This window comes from Paramisgurnus dabryanus, chromosome 18, assembly GCF_030506205.2.
Source record: "Paramisgurnus dabryanus chromosome 18, PD_genome_1.1, whole genome shotgun sequence".
Taxonomy (NCBI): Eukaryota; Metazoa; Chordata; class Actinopteri; order Cypriniformes; family Cobitidae; genus Paramisgurnus; species Paramisgurnus dabryanus.
Window position 1 is genome coordinate 11,211,748 of NC_133354.1, and position 15,349 is coordinate 11,227,096.

Here is a 15,349-nt window from a genome sequence, read left to right on the forward strand (position 1 = left end):
GGGCAGGTGGTACTCTGCAAAATATCTTCAAAAAAAGTCTCCTATAGCAATTTCTTACTGCCCCTCCAGTCCAGCTAGGCAGTACCGGTCTCCCGAGCTATAAACGCACACCCTATATGTTTAAAATCTCAGTTTGCATGTGTGATAAAGTGAACTTCTCAACTGTACATCTTGTGTTTTTTTTTAACAAATTGGATTTTTGTTTATGAAAGTGTACAGTATGCATGTATGTATACGAGTGTGTAAGTATGTGTGTAATGAATAAGGTGATCCGCATGTGCATGTGTATGTGTGTGTGTTTCATCGCCTGCTCTCCTGTGATAATGCTGAAGCCTCTTATCAGGTCCATCTCTGCCCGAGGATCAGGCATGCACACACACACACACACGCACACACACACACACACACGCTCTGCATATCTCTAGCTTACACAGCTCTCTCTCAGTGCGTGGAGACCAGGGGGGCTAAGACAACTGCTGTTACCATAAACCTCTGACACTTGTCCTGTGTCTGTCAGTTTTCTTATTGTGCTTCTCTGGAAAATCCATGCTTCAATCATCACACATAACATTATCAAATCAGCCTTTACATTGTCTTTTTACATAAAAGGAAGATGATTTGAATCTATTGTACTTTGACTGTTATGGAACAATGCACCTTTGACCAGACATAACATATGGACCTGCTTCCGTCTGCCTGTTTGCTCCTGTATGGCTCAGTAGTGGAGCATTGCATTAGCAGCGCAAAAGGTTTTGGGTTTGAACCATGGACACTACATCCACCTTTTTTTGCAGTCTATGACGTCACCCATAGGTTTCTAAAGATCGTTTTTGAAGCTTAAAGTAGGCGGTGCCTGCCGTTGCCATCTTGGCCGCGCATCAATCGCGGATATCCGAAAATGGGTAAAGAGGCGGGACGTGGGTGAAGCTGTGATTGCTGAAACCACGCCCACCTAGCTCGACTCTAGTGACAGCAGTGGCTGTTCACCCATCACTCAAGTGGCCACGCCCTTAATTATGCAGAACTTTAAGGCTTAAAATCATTTAAACAGATGAGTTACAAAAAATTCACCCCGCTCACAGATGGAGGGCAAAATTAGCTATACGGACCAAAAACACTTTTTGTACCCGGCTGTATTATTTTCTACTGTAAAGTTGGCCATTTTAAACATGGGGGTCTATGGGAATTGACTCCCTTTTGGAGCCAGCCTCTAGCGGCCAGTCGATGAATTGCAATTTAAATCACTTCCGTATTGGCTTCATCAGAGAGATCGCAACGTTGCCCCTCGGTTTGAACCCACTGAGCACATGCTGATATAAATGTACACTTTGTAAAATACACCGTAAGTCGCTTTGGATAAAAGCGTCCAAATGCATAAATAGAAATGTAAAAGTTTGCGTAAATATAACACTGTCACTAATTTACTAATTTTGTTTATTGGATTGACTGGTTATTTAAAAGCTTAAAATTTTGTTGGGTTGTACTTTAACCTATGGTGGTTTTGACCCAAAATGCTGGGTTGTTTTAACCCAACGGCTGGGTTTATCCCTGATCATGGGTTGGATTCCCATGCAACACACCTACTGACAAAAATGTATATTTTGTAATGCATCGTAAGTTTCTAGATTTGCATAAATGTAAAAACATGCCTATGATACCTATTCCTCCTGAGACTTGAACAAATCAAATATTTGTCTCTGATCAAATATTCCTTGAATCCACATCTTAAAGCAGGTAGATTTGATTTGTGGCAAGAAGGTAGCTAGCATGGGGGTCCAATCTCTCTATTCAACTAATCAGACCTCCAAACACACATCCAACGTCTACCCCCCGTTCGTCTAATTATTTGTTTTCAAATGCAAAATGGTCAGAGAAAGTGAGATGATTTCTCTTCAGCTGCTTAGGCGGCTAAAGATCGAAGAAAGAAAGCCACCCGCAAAAAAAAAGAAGGGACGCGTGAAAGAAATGACTTTCTTCTCCGTACGGCAGTGTTCTTTGAAGTCGGACGCGATGGAGGGGCAGGGTTGAAGAGAGAGAGAGAGAGAGCAAAAAAAAAGAAAGAAGGAAGATCGTGTTAACGAGATGGCCTCTAAACATGAATTAAATGGTGGGAGAAAAGCAACACGATCAAACCTCTCCTGCTTAGGCAGCTTACAAACCCCTTTCAGCACCCATGAGGTGTTTCAAAGCCTGGATTCCTGGCCACGGCTTCTTAAAGGAACATGGTGTTGAAGAGCCCGTAGGAGAGGGCGAGTTTTAGGGAGGGCGGGCGATAGACTATAGACATACATCATAGGCCCTGAATGGAGAGGTCAGAGACTTAGACGTTGACACCGGGTCAGAAGTGCTAAAGGATTACAAGCACACTAAGCCCTCAGGATCCCTTGTTTTCACTTCTTCTCTCTGTTTGTTGTTTTGTCGCGGCACAGACGCGGACAAGAAAGAAAAGAGCGGACCGACGGACTGGAATTAGTGTAAAGGCCTGCGGGGGTGAATAGCATCTCATTCACACCTCTTGTTGGCTGTTTTCGAGGCCCCCCAAAACAGCCCTCCTATCCCTTGTTGCTGTGAAAGCACGTTAGGTTGGCTTTGTGCAGACAAAAGGAGACACCCCTCCCAGCTCTCCGGACCCCGCAGGAGCAACAAGAGGATTTGGCACGCCACGCTAAACCCCGAGCCGCTCTCACTTTGATTGGCTTCGGTAGGAGAGCTCGCTCGCTCTTTGTTGATTAATCAAGAGATTTTCCAACTCTCTTTCTCTCCGTCTCACTCTCCCAAACTCTTTCTCTCTTTTAATTTGCTTTCAACAGCTTTAAAGGTATTTGTGATCTATGACATCATGTTTAAAGGAATATAAGCTTTATTAAGTTATACTGCCTTTCAAAGTGGGCGTTTTTGTGTTTTAATTATGTTGAGAATTATTATTGAGCTTTCCGGAATTGCTTTATAAATTACGTGTGTTGGAACGACTCCATTTGTGGCAGTTTAGTTTACATGCCCAAGGGAAAATGGAGGACAGAGGATCGCTGTCACATTTAGACTAGGACAGATATTTCTCAATTTCCATATTTATACAAACATAATGTATGTAAAAGAGATGATTGATATCTGACACCAACATATACAGCACCAGAATTTTATGGTGCATTCAAATTTAATTTCTTACGGAAATACAGACCGTCATGTGTGTGTGTGTCATTAACAGTGCATCATGTGCATGTAAATAATTATACATTAATGAAAACTGTGTTTTGTAAAAAAACATTATTTGCTTGTGTAAATCTACAGTCATGTGCCAGAAGCGGTCGTAAATGATCCATAAATTAAAAATGTAAAAAACAAGCAGAAATGTGATCGAGAGATTTGAAACTAATGAAGGAACTACAATTAAAATGTTATAAAAGTGTGTCAACTGTGTGTCAAGATTTGCTGAGTGTATTAGTCGTCTCAGCATGATCTCCAAGATGCGTTTCCGGACCGTTCGGTGGAAATGGTGGTATTAAAAACAATATAAAAAGTTATTTTAACCGCTTGGAGTTGGAAGACAGGGATGGGAGCTGGATTTAAACCCCTGTTGTCCCATTGATCTTCACTTTGTGTGCTACGCCATAGCCTCAGGCAATATGAGGAGATCATTTATAAAGCGGTTAATAGATTGACCTAAAATAAAAATTCTGTCATCATTTACAATACAAAATGAGTTATAAATAGCAAAAAATATCTTATACAAACAAAAAAGTAAATGGTGACCACGGCTTGTGTTTAATATGAACAGACATCAGTCAGTCTGTTACTCACACAAGGTTCTTATGTGGCGTAATGCTTTTAGTATATGTATGCGTTCTATAATACATATATGTTTCTTTTTAAAGCTTGAAAGCCTCTCATCTCCATCCACTTTTATTTTACTGTAAAACCCAGCTAAAGTAATTTCTTATAAAACAATTTACGGTTTTCTATATAAAATCATCGTGCACAATGTAAAGAACATTTTGTGAAAATATAACCTAAATATCATTGACTGAGTAAGGCCATGTCAAAATTTGAAATAAAAGTAAAATCGGTTATTGAAATAAACTTTGATACTCATAATTGTAAGACTTCAGCCTGGATTTCCCAGACAGGATCATTTATATGTAAAAGACATACAAACTTCTAGGAGGTTCTAAAGATAAAAATCATACAGGTAAAACGGGTAATATACCAAAATGAGAGTGAATAATGATGACAAAAAAACACTTAATTTTGGGTAAACTGTCCATTTAAAATTTAGATATCGCACTACATTTGCGATTGGATTGGTCTCTGAACGTTTTGTGCCCATGTGGGTGTTCGAGATGGAAAAAGACAAGAGAGTGTCAGTGAGTGAAAGTGAGAGATTGAGCGGGAGAGATAAACAGAAAAAAGGGGGGTGGCTTTCAACAATAAATCAAGTTCCAGACTAATCTATTTAGCATGCTTTCACCATTATCCTGTCAGTGAAACAGCTAATTAATTAACTGATTCTACAATGAAGAGCTTTTGAATGAGCCCATTTAGGTAATTACTACCAAGAGCTGTTTGGGCGTCATTTACTGCAGTCACACAGGCACGCTGGCAGATGCAATAAAGTCCCTATCCCGTACAATTAGAAAAATTAAAGGTAATATAGGTTATGGATGTGTAGGTGTGTATGTTTGTATGAGAGTCAGCGAGAGACAGTGAAGTTCGAAATAAAGCCATCTAATAAAAGCACTAAGCCAAGTGTCTATTTCAAGTAACATTATATATATAGCAAAAAATATATAGCCGATAACATGCACAGCTATTTTATGAACTACAGATTTTGATCAGTAAGTCCTTATCGATCTGAAATCACTGTGAGTTTGAGTCGTTTATAACATACATTTGAAAACATAATCATTATAAATATTCTTTATTATCATGAAAATACCTGAAAAGTTTTAGAGAAAAGCAATATAAATATATATTCTTAAGCCATTTCCCGGAGCTGTGTGTATATGGTTCTTTGTCTGCAGCACGTATTGAGATTCTGCACGAGAGCGCCCTCTGGCTTTTGGATGTAGCTGCATTTCACCGTAATTCATTGAGAAGCATAGCAAACATCATCGGCCGATTTATCGGTGCACCCCTAATATATATTTTACATTACACGTATTTAATACACTAAAAACACTTGATTGAGTAAAATATAGACCAAACTGTGTTGTTTTAACTCATTGTTGGGTCAAAAATTGACATTTTCTAGCAGAGCTTAACAATAAGGAGTGCTTGATGGTCCAGGGCCATGCGTGAACAATGCTTGAGACAGATTATGGATTTGTTATTTGCCTGACCAGTCCAGTGCTGCATCATTAGATTTTTTTCATTTGCATGTGTTTTTAGGCCTTGCCGATTTTAATATTCAACCACAAGACGTCGCGATAATGATCTCAATGTCATACTTACCCACTGTTTGAGAAGTTTCTTTTGTGCGCACATCCAAGCGTAAGCATCCTAAGGCTCCAGACAGCGCACAAATACTAAGTTAATGTTTTCTTGCAGTGAACTGACATATTTATACAAATTTTTACTGTTTACACCAAAAACACCCTCTATTCGCCTCAAACTCATCTTCGCCCAAGTTGAAAATATTCAACTCGAGTGAAAAATTTGCATGACACGAAGTTAAATCCCGCGAGTTATCTAGAGTGAGTAACGCGATGCCCCATGTTTGGTGTATTCATAGCATTAGTCTGTTACATCTCTTAAGTGAATACAAACAGTTTTGAAATAAAATGCATGTGTAACCGTATCTTCAGCAAATCATGCATTCGTTTTTAAACCCGGAGTATAGTCTGGTTTTACCTGCACTCAAACGCACGCAAGGTTGAATGCACAGCCTTGCAAAGTCTAGTTTATTTTTCCTCATTTGTGTATGCAGACGTTTGACGCATGCACATTGCGACAAAATGCAACGCATCTCCTGGGCTAAATACTACATTCTCTTGTACACACACGTGCGACCTACGGGTACAATGTGCAGGGGTTTTCAAAAATCTGCTGGTTTGCGTACAGTATGTGCGCACTCCGATGACAAACATTCCGTCACGTGCACTGTACGAGTAAAAAATGTATCATACTTCGGCCTTTAAAGTTATAGCACCCCAAATAAACCTGCTGTTGTCTTTTTGCATGTAAATGGACAAAGCGAAAACAGACAAATATAAAAAAACTGACAGATTACTGTAACTAAGGGCCAGATTTACTAAACGGGGCAAATTAGTGTGAGAGCACAATAAAAAAAGCGTCAATCGGAGTTGTAATATCTGCATGTTATTTACTAAAAAAGCAAAAGCTGATTTCAATAATGACCAACGTAATCTACCAAGAGCAGCGCAAATTAGTTTTGGGTCGCAAATAAGCAGAGCTGATAAGGTGTGCTTGAATTTAGCACCACGGACATCCTAGCGAAACCTTCGGGGTGTGTAATCCCAGCTAACGAAGTCATAGTACACTGAAAAGAACTGGAGGACAAAAATGAAGGTTTACAAGAAGTTTTAAAACGTCTGGTATTGTGTGACGACTTCTAGTGACTCCTCTTTTATTTACTTCAGCAAATAAAAAATAACATGGCGGGGCAAACAATATTTTTGAATAAGGTCCTCTGCCATTCAAAAGAAACATGTTACATGTTAACATAATCCTCTGCCTTGTATCACGTACTCTCTGCTCTCTGTGATGCCTCGTTTTAGTAAAAATTTCAGCCATTTCATGCACAAAATCATTTAAGACATGCTTTATTCTGGTTGCTAGCCATAACACACCCGCAAACATTAGTAAACCGCATTGTGTGAATCATTTAAATACTCTCCTCCCAAAAAAAATCCGTCTGAAGGGGAAACTCCTAGAAATGCATATTCAATAAGTTCAGTCTCAAAAATAACTAGACCACACCTTTTCAGCGCTAATGATCCACTGCGCGTCTTTAGTAGGGGTGGCCCGATACGATATTCAGTATTGATATAATTCCTTAATGACAAAAATGGCCGGAACAAATATTGTAGAAGTCAGGGAGTACCTTCGATCCAATACCAACAATTACCTTGTCATGGCAACTTGGTGCAAAGCGCGACTTGCTGAGCTACATGAATTTGGACTTGTCCAAAGTTACACCTTAAATTTCATTTTGAATTTATGTGCCGACTAACTAAAAATGTTGCTACTAGTCTGTTTGAAACATTTAAATAAAAATTAAGCAGCAGTATTGCACAATGTTTCATTGAGTCTTGAATTTGCACAGTCATTTGTTGCACATAAAACTTTTTAGTTTTGTAGCTATGTTCAAGCTTTTTGTACGGCTAACAAATGTGTTATTTGCAGCTTAATTGATTAAGAGGGTGATAGAGATGGTATTGGATCGGTATCGACAGATACTCAAGGTTGTGGTATCGACATTGGTATCAGACATGAAAAGTAAATCCCGCTAGTCGTTATTGAACACCAAAATGATGGTTTGAATTGGCTGTTAGCAAATCTGACCCTTAAGAAGGATTCATCCATATTTAATATATAGAGTAAAAACTATTTTAAGTTTTGGTTTAGTATTCTAATCTCAAGACATTTCGGTTCACTGGCTCGTAATCATAGGGGAACCATTTTTCCTGCTAAACCGCACCAATGTAGAACCTGTGTAGAACCAAATTATGCTATAGTCATGCTTTAGCACCATTTGTGGTTCTACACAGGTGCTATATAAGTGCTAAAAAGCACTAAAAAGGGTTCCCATATAATTACGAGCTTTTATTTAGCACAATTTTTTATTAGTAAATATTATGTCAAATTGCACAAATGCTAAACAATATTTTTAATTCTAAATTCTATTCTCCTACACTTACTACAATATCAACATATATCTGTTAAGAAAACTAAATCTTTTGGATACATTAAGGCAAGAATCAGAAATATCCATAAAAAAAAAACTATTAAACAGCCTGAACTTGTTGCATATTACCAAGTTGAATTACCAACATTTAACTATACAAGAACTTCTATGTTATCTTCCAAAATAACTCCTTAAATCTACAAACATTTTGAACACAAGACAACGCTATGCACAGTAGACCCCAAACAAAAGGTTTCAGTATATGGGTTCATTACAACCCACAAAACAGGATCAAGAACAGAAACAGGAGGGGCGAGATTAGTGGAAAAGAGTGTGGGAAAGAACATCATCCTGCACTGACAATAGTGCCATCGATAATAGAGAACAACATGTTGAACAAAAGACCTTAAAGAAGATCTTTGCACCTGGCTTGGTGTCCAGAGTCAGAGGTTCACCACCTCTGGGTTTAAAGAAAAGGCAGAGTACAAGCCCGTCTCATCAGATCAGCCCCTCTTCATCAGTATGCCGCAATGCCGCATCAATGAAAGGTTACCCGCTATTAATGCCCTTCATTCAGAATGGGAGTCTTTTGCTTGTGCCCAGGGCTTGTCTGTTTGTTTGAGCTCTGGATGTTGGACTGAAAGGGGACAAATTAAAAGACAGCCAGGAGACCAAGAGGTTGACGAAGAATGAATGAGGCAGCAATCAAAAGTTTGAGATTTGAAGCACCCTGGATGTGTTTCAGAGGGCGCAAGCATCAACGTGTATGTGTGTGTGTGTGTGTGTGTGTGTGTGTGTGTGTGTGTGTGTGCGATGGACTATGAGCATTGTTGTTGTCATGATAATCAGTGTGAAATCTTTGTGGTAGACGAAACGTCATTGTACTTCGCCAAGGGGACAAAAGTAAAGCATTTCTGATTTAAAATAATATGTACCAGCCTCAGCCAGCTGAGATGGTATGAAAAATTTACATAAAATGGATTTAAATTTATGTTTATTTTTTATAGAAAGTAATTGAAAGAACAGAGACTTCTTGTAAGCTGGAAAAACATTGCGTTAACATTGTGCTAAAATGTCATGGGTTCGATGCCAGAGAATACAAATACTGATGTATAGGTGTTGGCTTGAATGCACTGTAAGTCTGTTTGGATAAAAGTAATGGGGATTTAATTTTTGAATGACAACAACATTGGAATGCCTTAATTTAAAAAGTAACATTACCAAATTGTCGGAATGTGAAGTCAGTTTGAATGGAAAACTAAAGGAAAGGCCATGCTTATTGTATGAAGGTCAGTTTTTCCATACTGCATCTTCACCCATCTTTGTCTATTTGTTTTACAATACAAGCCCTGCCTTTCATGAATGACCCACTGTCAGGACCTTTTCTAAGTGCTGTCACTTGTTGATCAGGGACATAAAGAATTTGACAAAGAGAGAGCAAAGCATACCGGGGAGAAAGACAGACACAGAGAGAGAGAGACTAGTCTTATACATAACTATATTTCACAGTTTATATATCCAGCCACAACCTGTCACATGCAAACGCAAACATCAGCATATGAACACGCTAACACGCACAATCACGTTTGCACACACTTTCTTTTCTTCACTATCACCCCCACACACACTGTACTTATTGCACCTTGTGAAGGACACAGGGAGCCATTAATTACCAGAATGGGCAGTTTTAAATCTGGCAGAAGGACGCAGTGTTGTTCCTGCAGAATGGAACGTAATTAAGGGGAAAGGCCACACGTCAGCGCCGAGCAGCCCGTGGACAACGCTGATGGGGATTTATTACTTCAGCTCGTAGAGAACGAAAGAGAAACTGCACTGGAGCAGCAGCCTCACACACATTCACACGTCTGGATAAAACATACACACACACGGACACACACACAAACACGCATACACATACAGTGGGGTCCAAAAGTCTGAGAATGATAATGAAATTCTTGTCTAATTTTATTGTAAAACTATATTATCGAATTCACAAGTCCGTGCTTGATCCGTTTTATCCCAGCTTTTTTTTGAGAATGCTTGAGAGAGCATCTTGTGTGCTTCCTGTGAAAGCAAAGAAATGTGCATTTTAAGTACAAAAAGAGTCATGGTCAATATCGAAATTCTTTCTTAGATTTGATTACTGACTAAGATTTAGTGCAGAATCCTGCTTTTTTCTTTGCATTCCAAAAAACTTGTAACAAAATCACAGATTTTTTTAACGTGCTCACTTTTGTACTGTGCAGTTTACACATGGTAATGAATTCACATTTACAAATTTTCTCTTTAAAGCATATAAAAACTAGGTGTATCTACATCAATTGCTCTAGTCTACAATGAAACTGCCCCTCTCTCTACTTCTGTATTGCTGTGATGTAAACCAATATATTTTTTATTTAAATTTAGACATGTAAACACTATGGGGCGGCTTCCGGACCGGGATTAGACTAATCCAAGATTAAAATAATTGTAAGAGCTGTCCAAACTGAAAACAACTTGCAGTGACATATCTTAAAATATATCAGTGTCCTTTTTTTTGCCTCATAATGCACACAAGTAATATTTTTAGTAAGGCATGTTTATATTTCCTAGTCCTGGCTTAAGCTAATACCTGTCCGGGAAACCACCCCAATATATTGTAAATTTAAGCAATAATAGCATAAATAATACCTTTAAAATAATAAAGCTCAAAGTTTACTGCCAGGCGATTTATTTTCTTTAACAGAATTCCCCTTTCAAAGCCTACAGCAAACGGACGGTTTGGACTATACAGCCCTCTACTTCCTGCTTTAATGACGTCAGTAGAACAGTTTTTTGACTAAACTCCGCCCACAGAAATACATCAGTCGCCAGCTAAGCTAACTGCAAGCTAAACTGCTATCGAATCACAACACACTAAACAAACTACACAATCAGAACTCGATACGTATTTCTGAAGGATGGACTTCATAGAATAAGGAAGACATCAGCCTGTTTTGAGGACAGTGAAATCAATGCTATACAGATAAGTAAATTGTGTGAAAAATACTGTGTTTTTTACATGTGAAACATGAACACATGTTATATTGCGCAGTGTAAACACAATCAAAGCTTCAAAAACACAGAAAGAACGGGAGCTTTAACTTGCATTAAATAAATTCTAAAGACTACATTTTCTGAATGTTATTCATTCAGATAATGAATATTAATATTGAACAGTAAACTAGTGATGTTTCTTTACATTTTCTATACACAGAGCTCAAATTCATTGCATTTTCATGTGCTCCTGTGATTGACAGGATATATCGGCCATGACTATCGGCTGTTTCTAAACTATCTTGTTTCTAACTAGCTTTTTTTTTTTAAATATTTGATGATATATTGGTGCATCTCTACTTTAAAGATTCTTTATTGTTGTGCATAATTACTACAAAAGTTGTGCAAAATAATATTGATATTGCAAAATGATATTTTCTAAATGTCAATAAAAAGTATTGCAAAATGACGACTCATTTTTCGAAATGCATGTAATTTCGCAAAACGTCATTCTAAAAATCATAGTGACAAATATTAGTAGGGTAAAATAAACTGCAGCCACCCTACTAGCCATTATTTTTAGTTGAAGAAGACACAGGCATGTTAAAAATAAATGGGAAGGAAAGCCCCTGAGGCGGCCATGTATGAGGTGTTTCTTGGAAGTTATTGTTAAAGAGCCAGTAAGATGCCAATTTTAAGCATCCTATCACTGTTTATAAGTCCCGGACAACAGGTTTAAATGCATGCAAGGTCAAAAAACACTGTAATTTTCTCAAAATATAAACTAAAAATTACCCCATTTCTCAGAGATCCCCAAATGATTTGTGTGAAGCCTTTCAATGACTCAGTCTGCCTAAACCCCACCTTTCAGTAGCCTTCTCTGCTCTGATTGGTCAACTGACAGAGTCTCCACACAGACCACAGATAGGTGGCACAGACAACAATAGTGCGACATGTATTGACATAGTGCTAACATGATTTACTGAGAAGACATTATCGACATCATTCATCATTAACCCAAGCAATAAAAACGACGAAAGAAACTAACATTTTACACTCATTTAAGCATTTATGTAAGCGAACCGGGTCATAGCAAAACCATGAGCGAGCATGTGTTAGCCCCTTGCTAACGTAATTCTCTAACAGTATATTAAGAGTTTATAAAACAACATTAATACACATCATTCATAATTAGTCCAGGTTATAAAAACAACGACAGACATTAACATTTTTACATGTCATTTAAGCAAGTATGTAGCTATAATCATACTTACAGGTTGTGGTTAGGAGACGCATGTTGTTCCAAATAAAGTGGGTACTGAACCATCTTTCATTGCCAAACGTCTAGTAAATCCCTCCTTGAAAAGGTAATTTTAACCACAGATTCTTCATATATCTTCATCCTTTGATAGAGAAAACAACACAAACTGAAAACACAGCGTGATATGATGTTTACACACTAACTAGCTGTGGGCAGGTCATGGTTCTCGTTTCTGTAGGCTGTGGGCGGAGATTATTATGCAAAGTGTTTTTATTATGTGGATAAAGTCAGGCAGGAGATTCAATCCATATGACGACTCGTTTCAGCGATTCAGAGTCGACTCCCTACTTTTAAAGCCAATAACTTTATTAATCGTGCACTTTTTGGTTAAACTACTTTGTACATTGTTTACATTGATGGACAGCATGACACACTGCAATACAGGCGAGTTTCGATTTTGGATCTGTGTGGCTCTTTAAAGAATGATCATGTGACTTTTATGCAAAATAAAGCTGTTATATACAGTACTATGCAAAAGTCTTAGGCCACCACCACCAGACTTCTTGTTTAAGAAGTTTTAATGTCCATCCATATTTATTTTTCAATGTATTTTATAAGATACAAACAGAAAATACAGGTAATATGTAAAAAAAAAAAAAATTCAGGACTAAATGTCTTCTTTAGGCATCATCTGTGTTTAGTGTGACCTCTCTTGGCACTAAACACATCTTGAGCGTTTTAGAGCAGAATGAAGTAAAAAGACTAATTTCTTTAAAATTATAAATTAGGATTTAATTTTATTTAGGTTTAAGAGATCCTGCAGTTTCCTGCTATTGCTCAAGTGGAAGGGGAGTTTACCCTAAAAATATTTTTATACCGTTTTTAATACTATATACACATTTTCTGTATTTTCTTGATGTATTCTATTAAAGTGACAGAGAAACAATTATGATCACTATAACACTGCAAAAACAACAAATTAAATTCTGGCATGGTGGCCTAAGACTTATGCAATTTGAAAAAGTAATACACTACTGTGCAAAAAACAACACCTCATGTAAGCATATTTTTTTTAATTTATGTTTTTTTTCAATGTTCGCTAATATACAACTACTGGACACCTTGCAAATTCAACCGAACATGCAGTGCATTAAATATGAAATATGCATGTGCCCGAACTTTACCATTCAACTTTGCTGCACACTTTCCACTTTTTATTGTCAAAAGATGTTTAGTTAGACAACCCTTAAATTTTAATTTCTAAAAATTACTTGTTGTGCAGAACTGACATTTACATCCCTAATCGAATTACCCAAACAAAAGCCAGAAAACAGCCTCCTATGATCCACCAAGAATCTTTTTGCCCAAAAAATACCAAGCCAGTTTCCACGTTCCATGATGCTGCAGATATTTAAAGCAGTAGAGGAACGTATGCATGATGAGACAGATATAACACCCCGCTGTTCCATCTCTGGCGTTCTTTAGACAGCGTAAGTTCCCCGGTGAACATAACCTCAGAAAAGAAGTTACAAATTGGTTAAACAGGCAGAAGAACCCACACGCATGCTTTTTAATTCCCCATCCCTGCCACCTCCTCCACTAAAGCGTGTTGAAAGGCAGATGACTCAAATTACACCTGGACTCCACCTGGGCAGGTTTTTTGCTATTGTACAAGCCAAGCAATCATTTATATATCAGTGGAAAAGAGAATTCGGGGTAATAGAGGCGCTTATGGATCGAGAGAGGATTTTTACCGCTTTCATAATCTCACGCGCGCAGACAGAATTGTTCGTCTTCACAGAAGCGTAACACCTGAGCGCGAGACTTTCCATCGTCTCTGTACCGTGTGGAGAGGTACCAGGTGTCCTGCCTGTAACGCATTTAGCAAGAAAGACGATTGTGCCTGAGCTTTGACTGTGCAAAACCGATGAATTCAACAGACAGAGGCGTTTCTCCCTCCATCTGAATGTGGACTTTTATTGACAAGAGCTTGTGAGCGCCTCTGCCAATACACTGCTGTAAAAATGAAGTCTCCGCCATTCACTCCTTCCCTCCCTCGCCCCCTGAATGGCTTCACCCCTCCACGGTCTGTGTTCCGCCTCCTTCGTCGCTCTCCAGCCATTCCTCTCTTTCTGCTATCGCCCCATAAAACACCCTCCCTCCGTCTTCGCTCATGAGATTTGCCTAACAATGGGTGGCTCTGCCCAAGGTCAGATAAGAAGCCACAGTCCAAGAAGCCATAGTCACTGTTTCTTTCATCTGTCTTATTCCCCCTCTCTCTCTCTTCCCTCACAGCCTTCAAATTATCTCCGCAGCACATAATAATAATTACTGAGGACGGCGGAGAGGAGATAAGGGAGAAGCGGACGAGGGAGAGAAGGGAGGGAGAGACGGAGCCTGAGAAAGGGTGAGTGTGAAAAATACTGCTGCCAGTGAAAGAGAGAGAGAGAGAAAGAGAGAGAGAGGTTGAAGAATTATTATTGCTGCTATACTGGTGATGGAATTGGGTGGGTGTGGGTTGTTCAAAGAGAACAACAATGTTAATGTGTTTATAATATGCAGATGTGTATTTTCAGTGTATGAAGAGGTTTTTTATGTATCAGTGCCGTAAAGTTACAGAAATCTATTTAAAAATGTAATTATGTAACTGTTTTAGTGACAATTCACTTGTTTACGGAGTTTTTCAAGGTTACATAAAGTTTTAATTGTTGTAATTGTGAAAGTTGGGGGGAAAACACTGAGAATAAAATAAAATGAACCTTTCGATGAAGGTACTAAAGCAATTTGTTAAAACTGAATTATAAAGTCAACAATGCAATCCTCGATACTTGAAAACATTCAATTTAAACCAACAACTTTTATGCCCTTTGAAAGTCACCAGGAAACAAACATACTAATAAAAAATGCCTACTGAATGCACTTTAAGTCACTTCGGATAAAAGCATCTTCTAAATATAAATGTATTATGATCTCTCAATTTAGTATTTTTTTTTTTCAAACCGTTAAAGTCTCTACATAAATGATTGTTATATCTGCCAAAAGAATTTAAATGCATCTAAGATTTTGACTAACTAATACTGACATAATGTAAATAAATCCCCAAAATCCTTCCTGTGCACCCTGAACCTTACTTTCTAAATCACACACTTTCACACCCCTAACCTTTTTGACCCCTATAATGTTATCGGGAAGCAGGATAAGCCTCCTAA

The 15,349-nt window shown here is 38.2% G+C and overlaps 1 protein-coding gene across 1 annotated transcript in view; it reads right to left on the minus strand.

The window, feature by feature from the left end:
* The window catches only part of lhx5 (LIM homeobox 5), an 88,441-nt gene that overhangs the window by 23,457 nt on the left and 49,635 nt on the right, over positions 1–15,349 (minus strand). The window contains exon 2 of the mRNA XM_065244175.1: positions 12,154–12,282. Coding sequence (XP_065100247.1) covers positions 12,154–12,206 — 53 coding nt within the window. The 5' untranslated portion in view covers positions 12,207–12,282. The remainder of the gene's footprint in view (positions 1–12,153; positions 12,283–15,349) is intronic.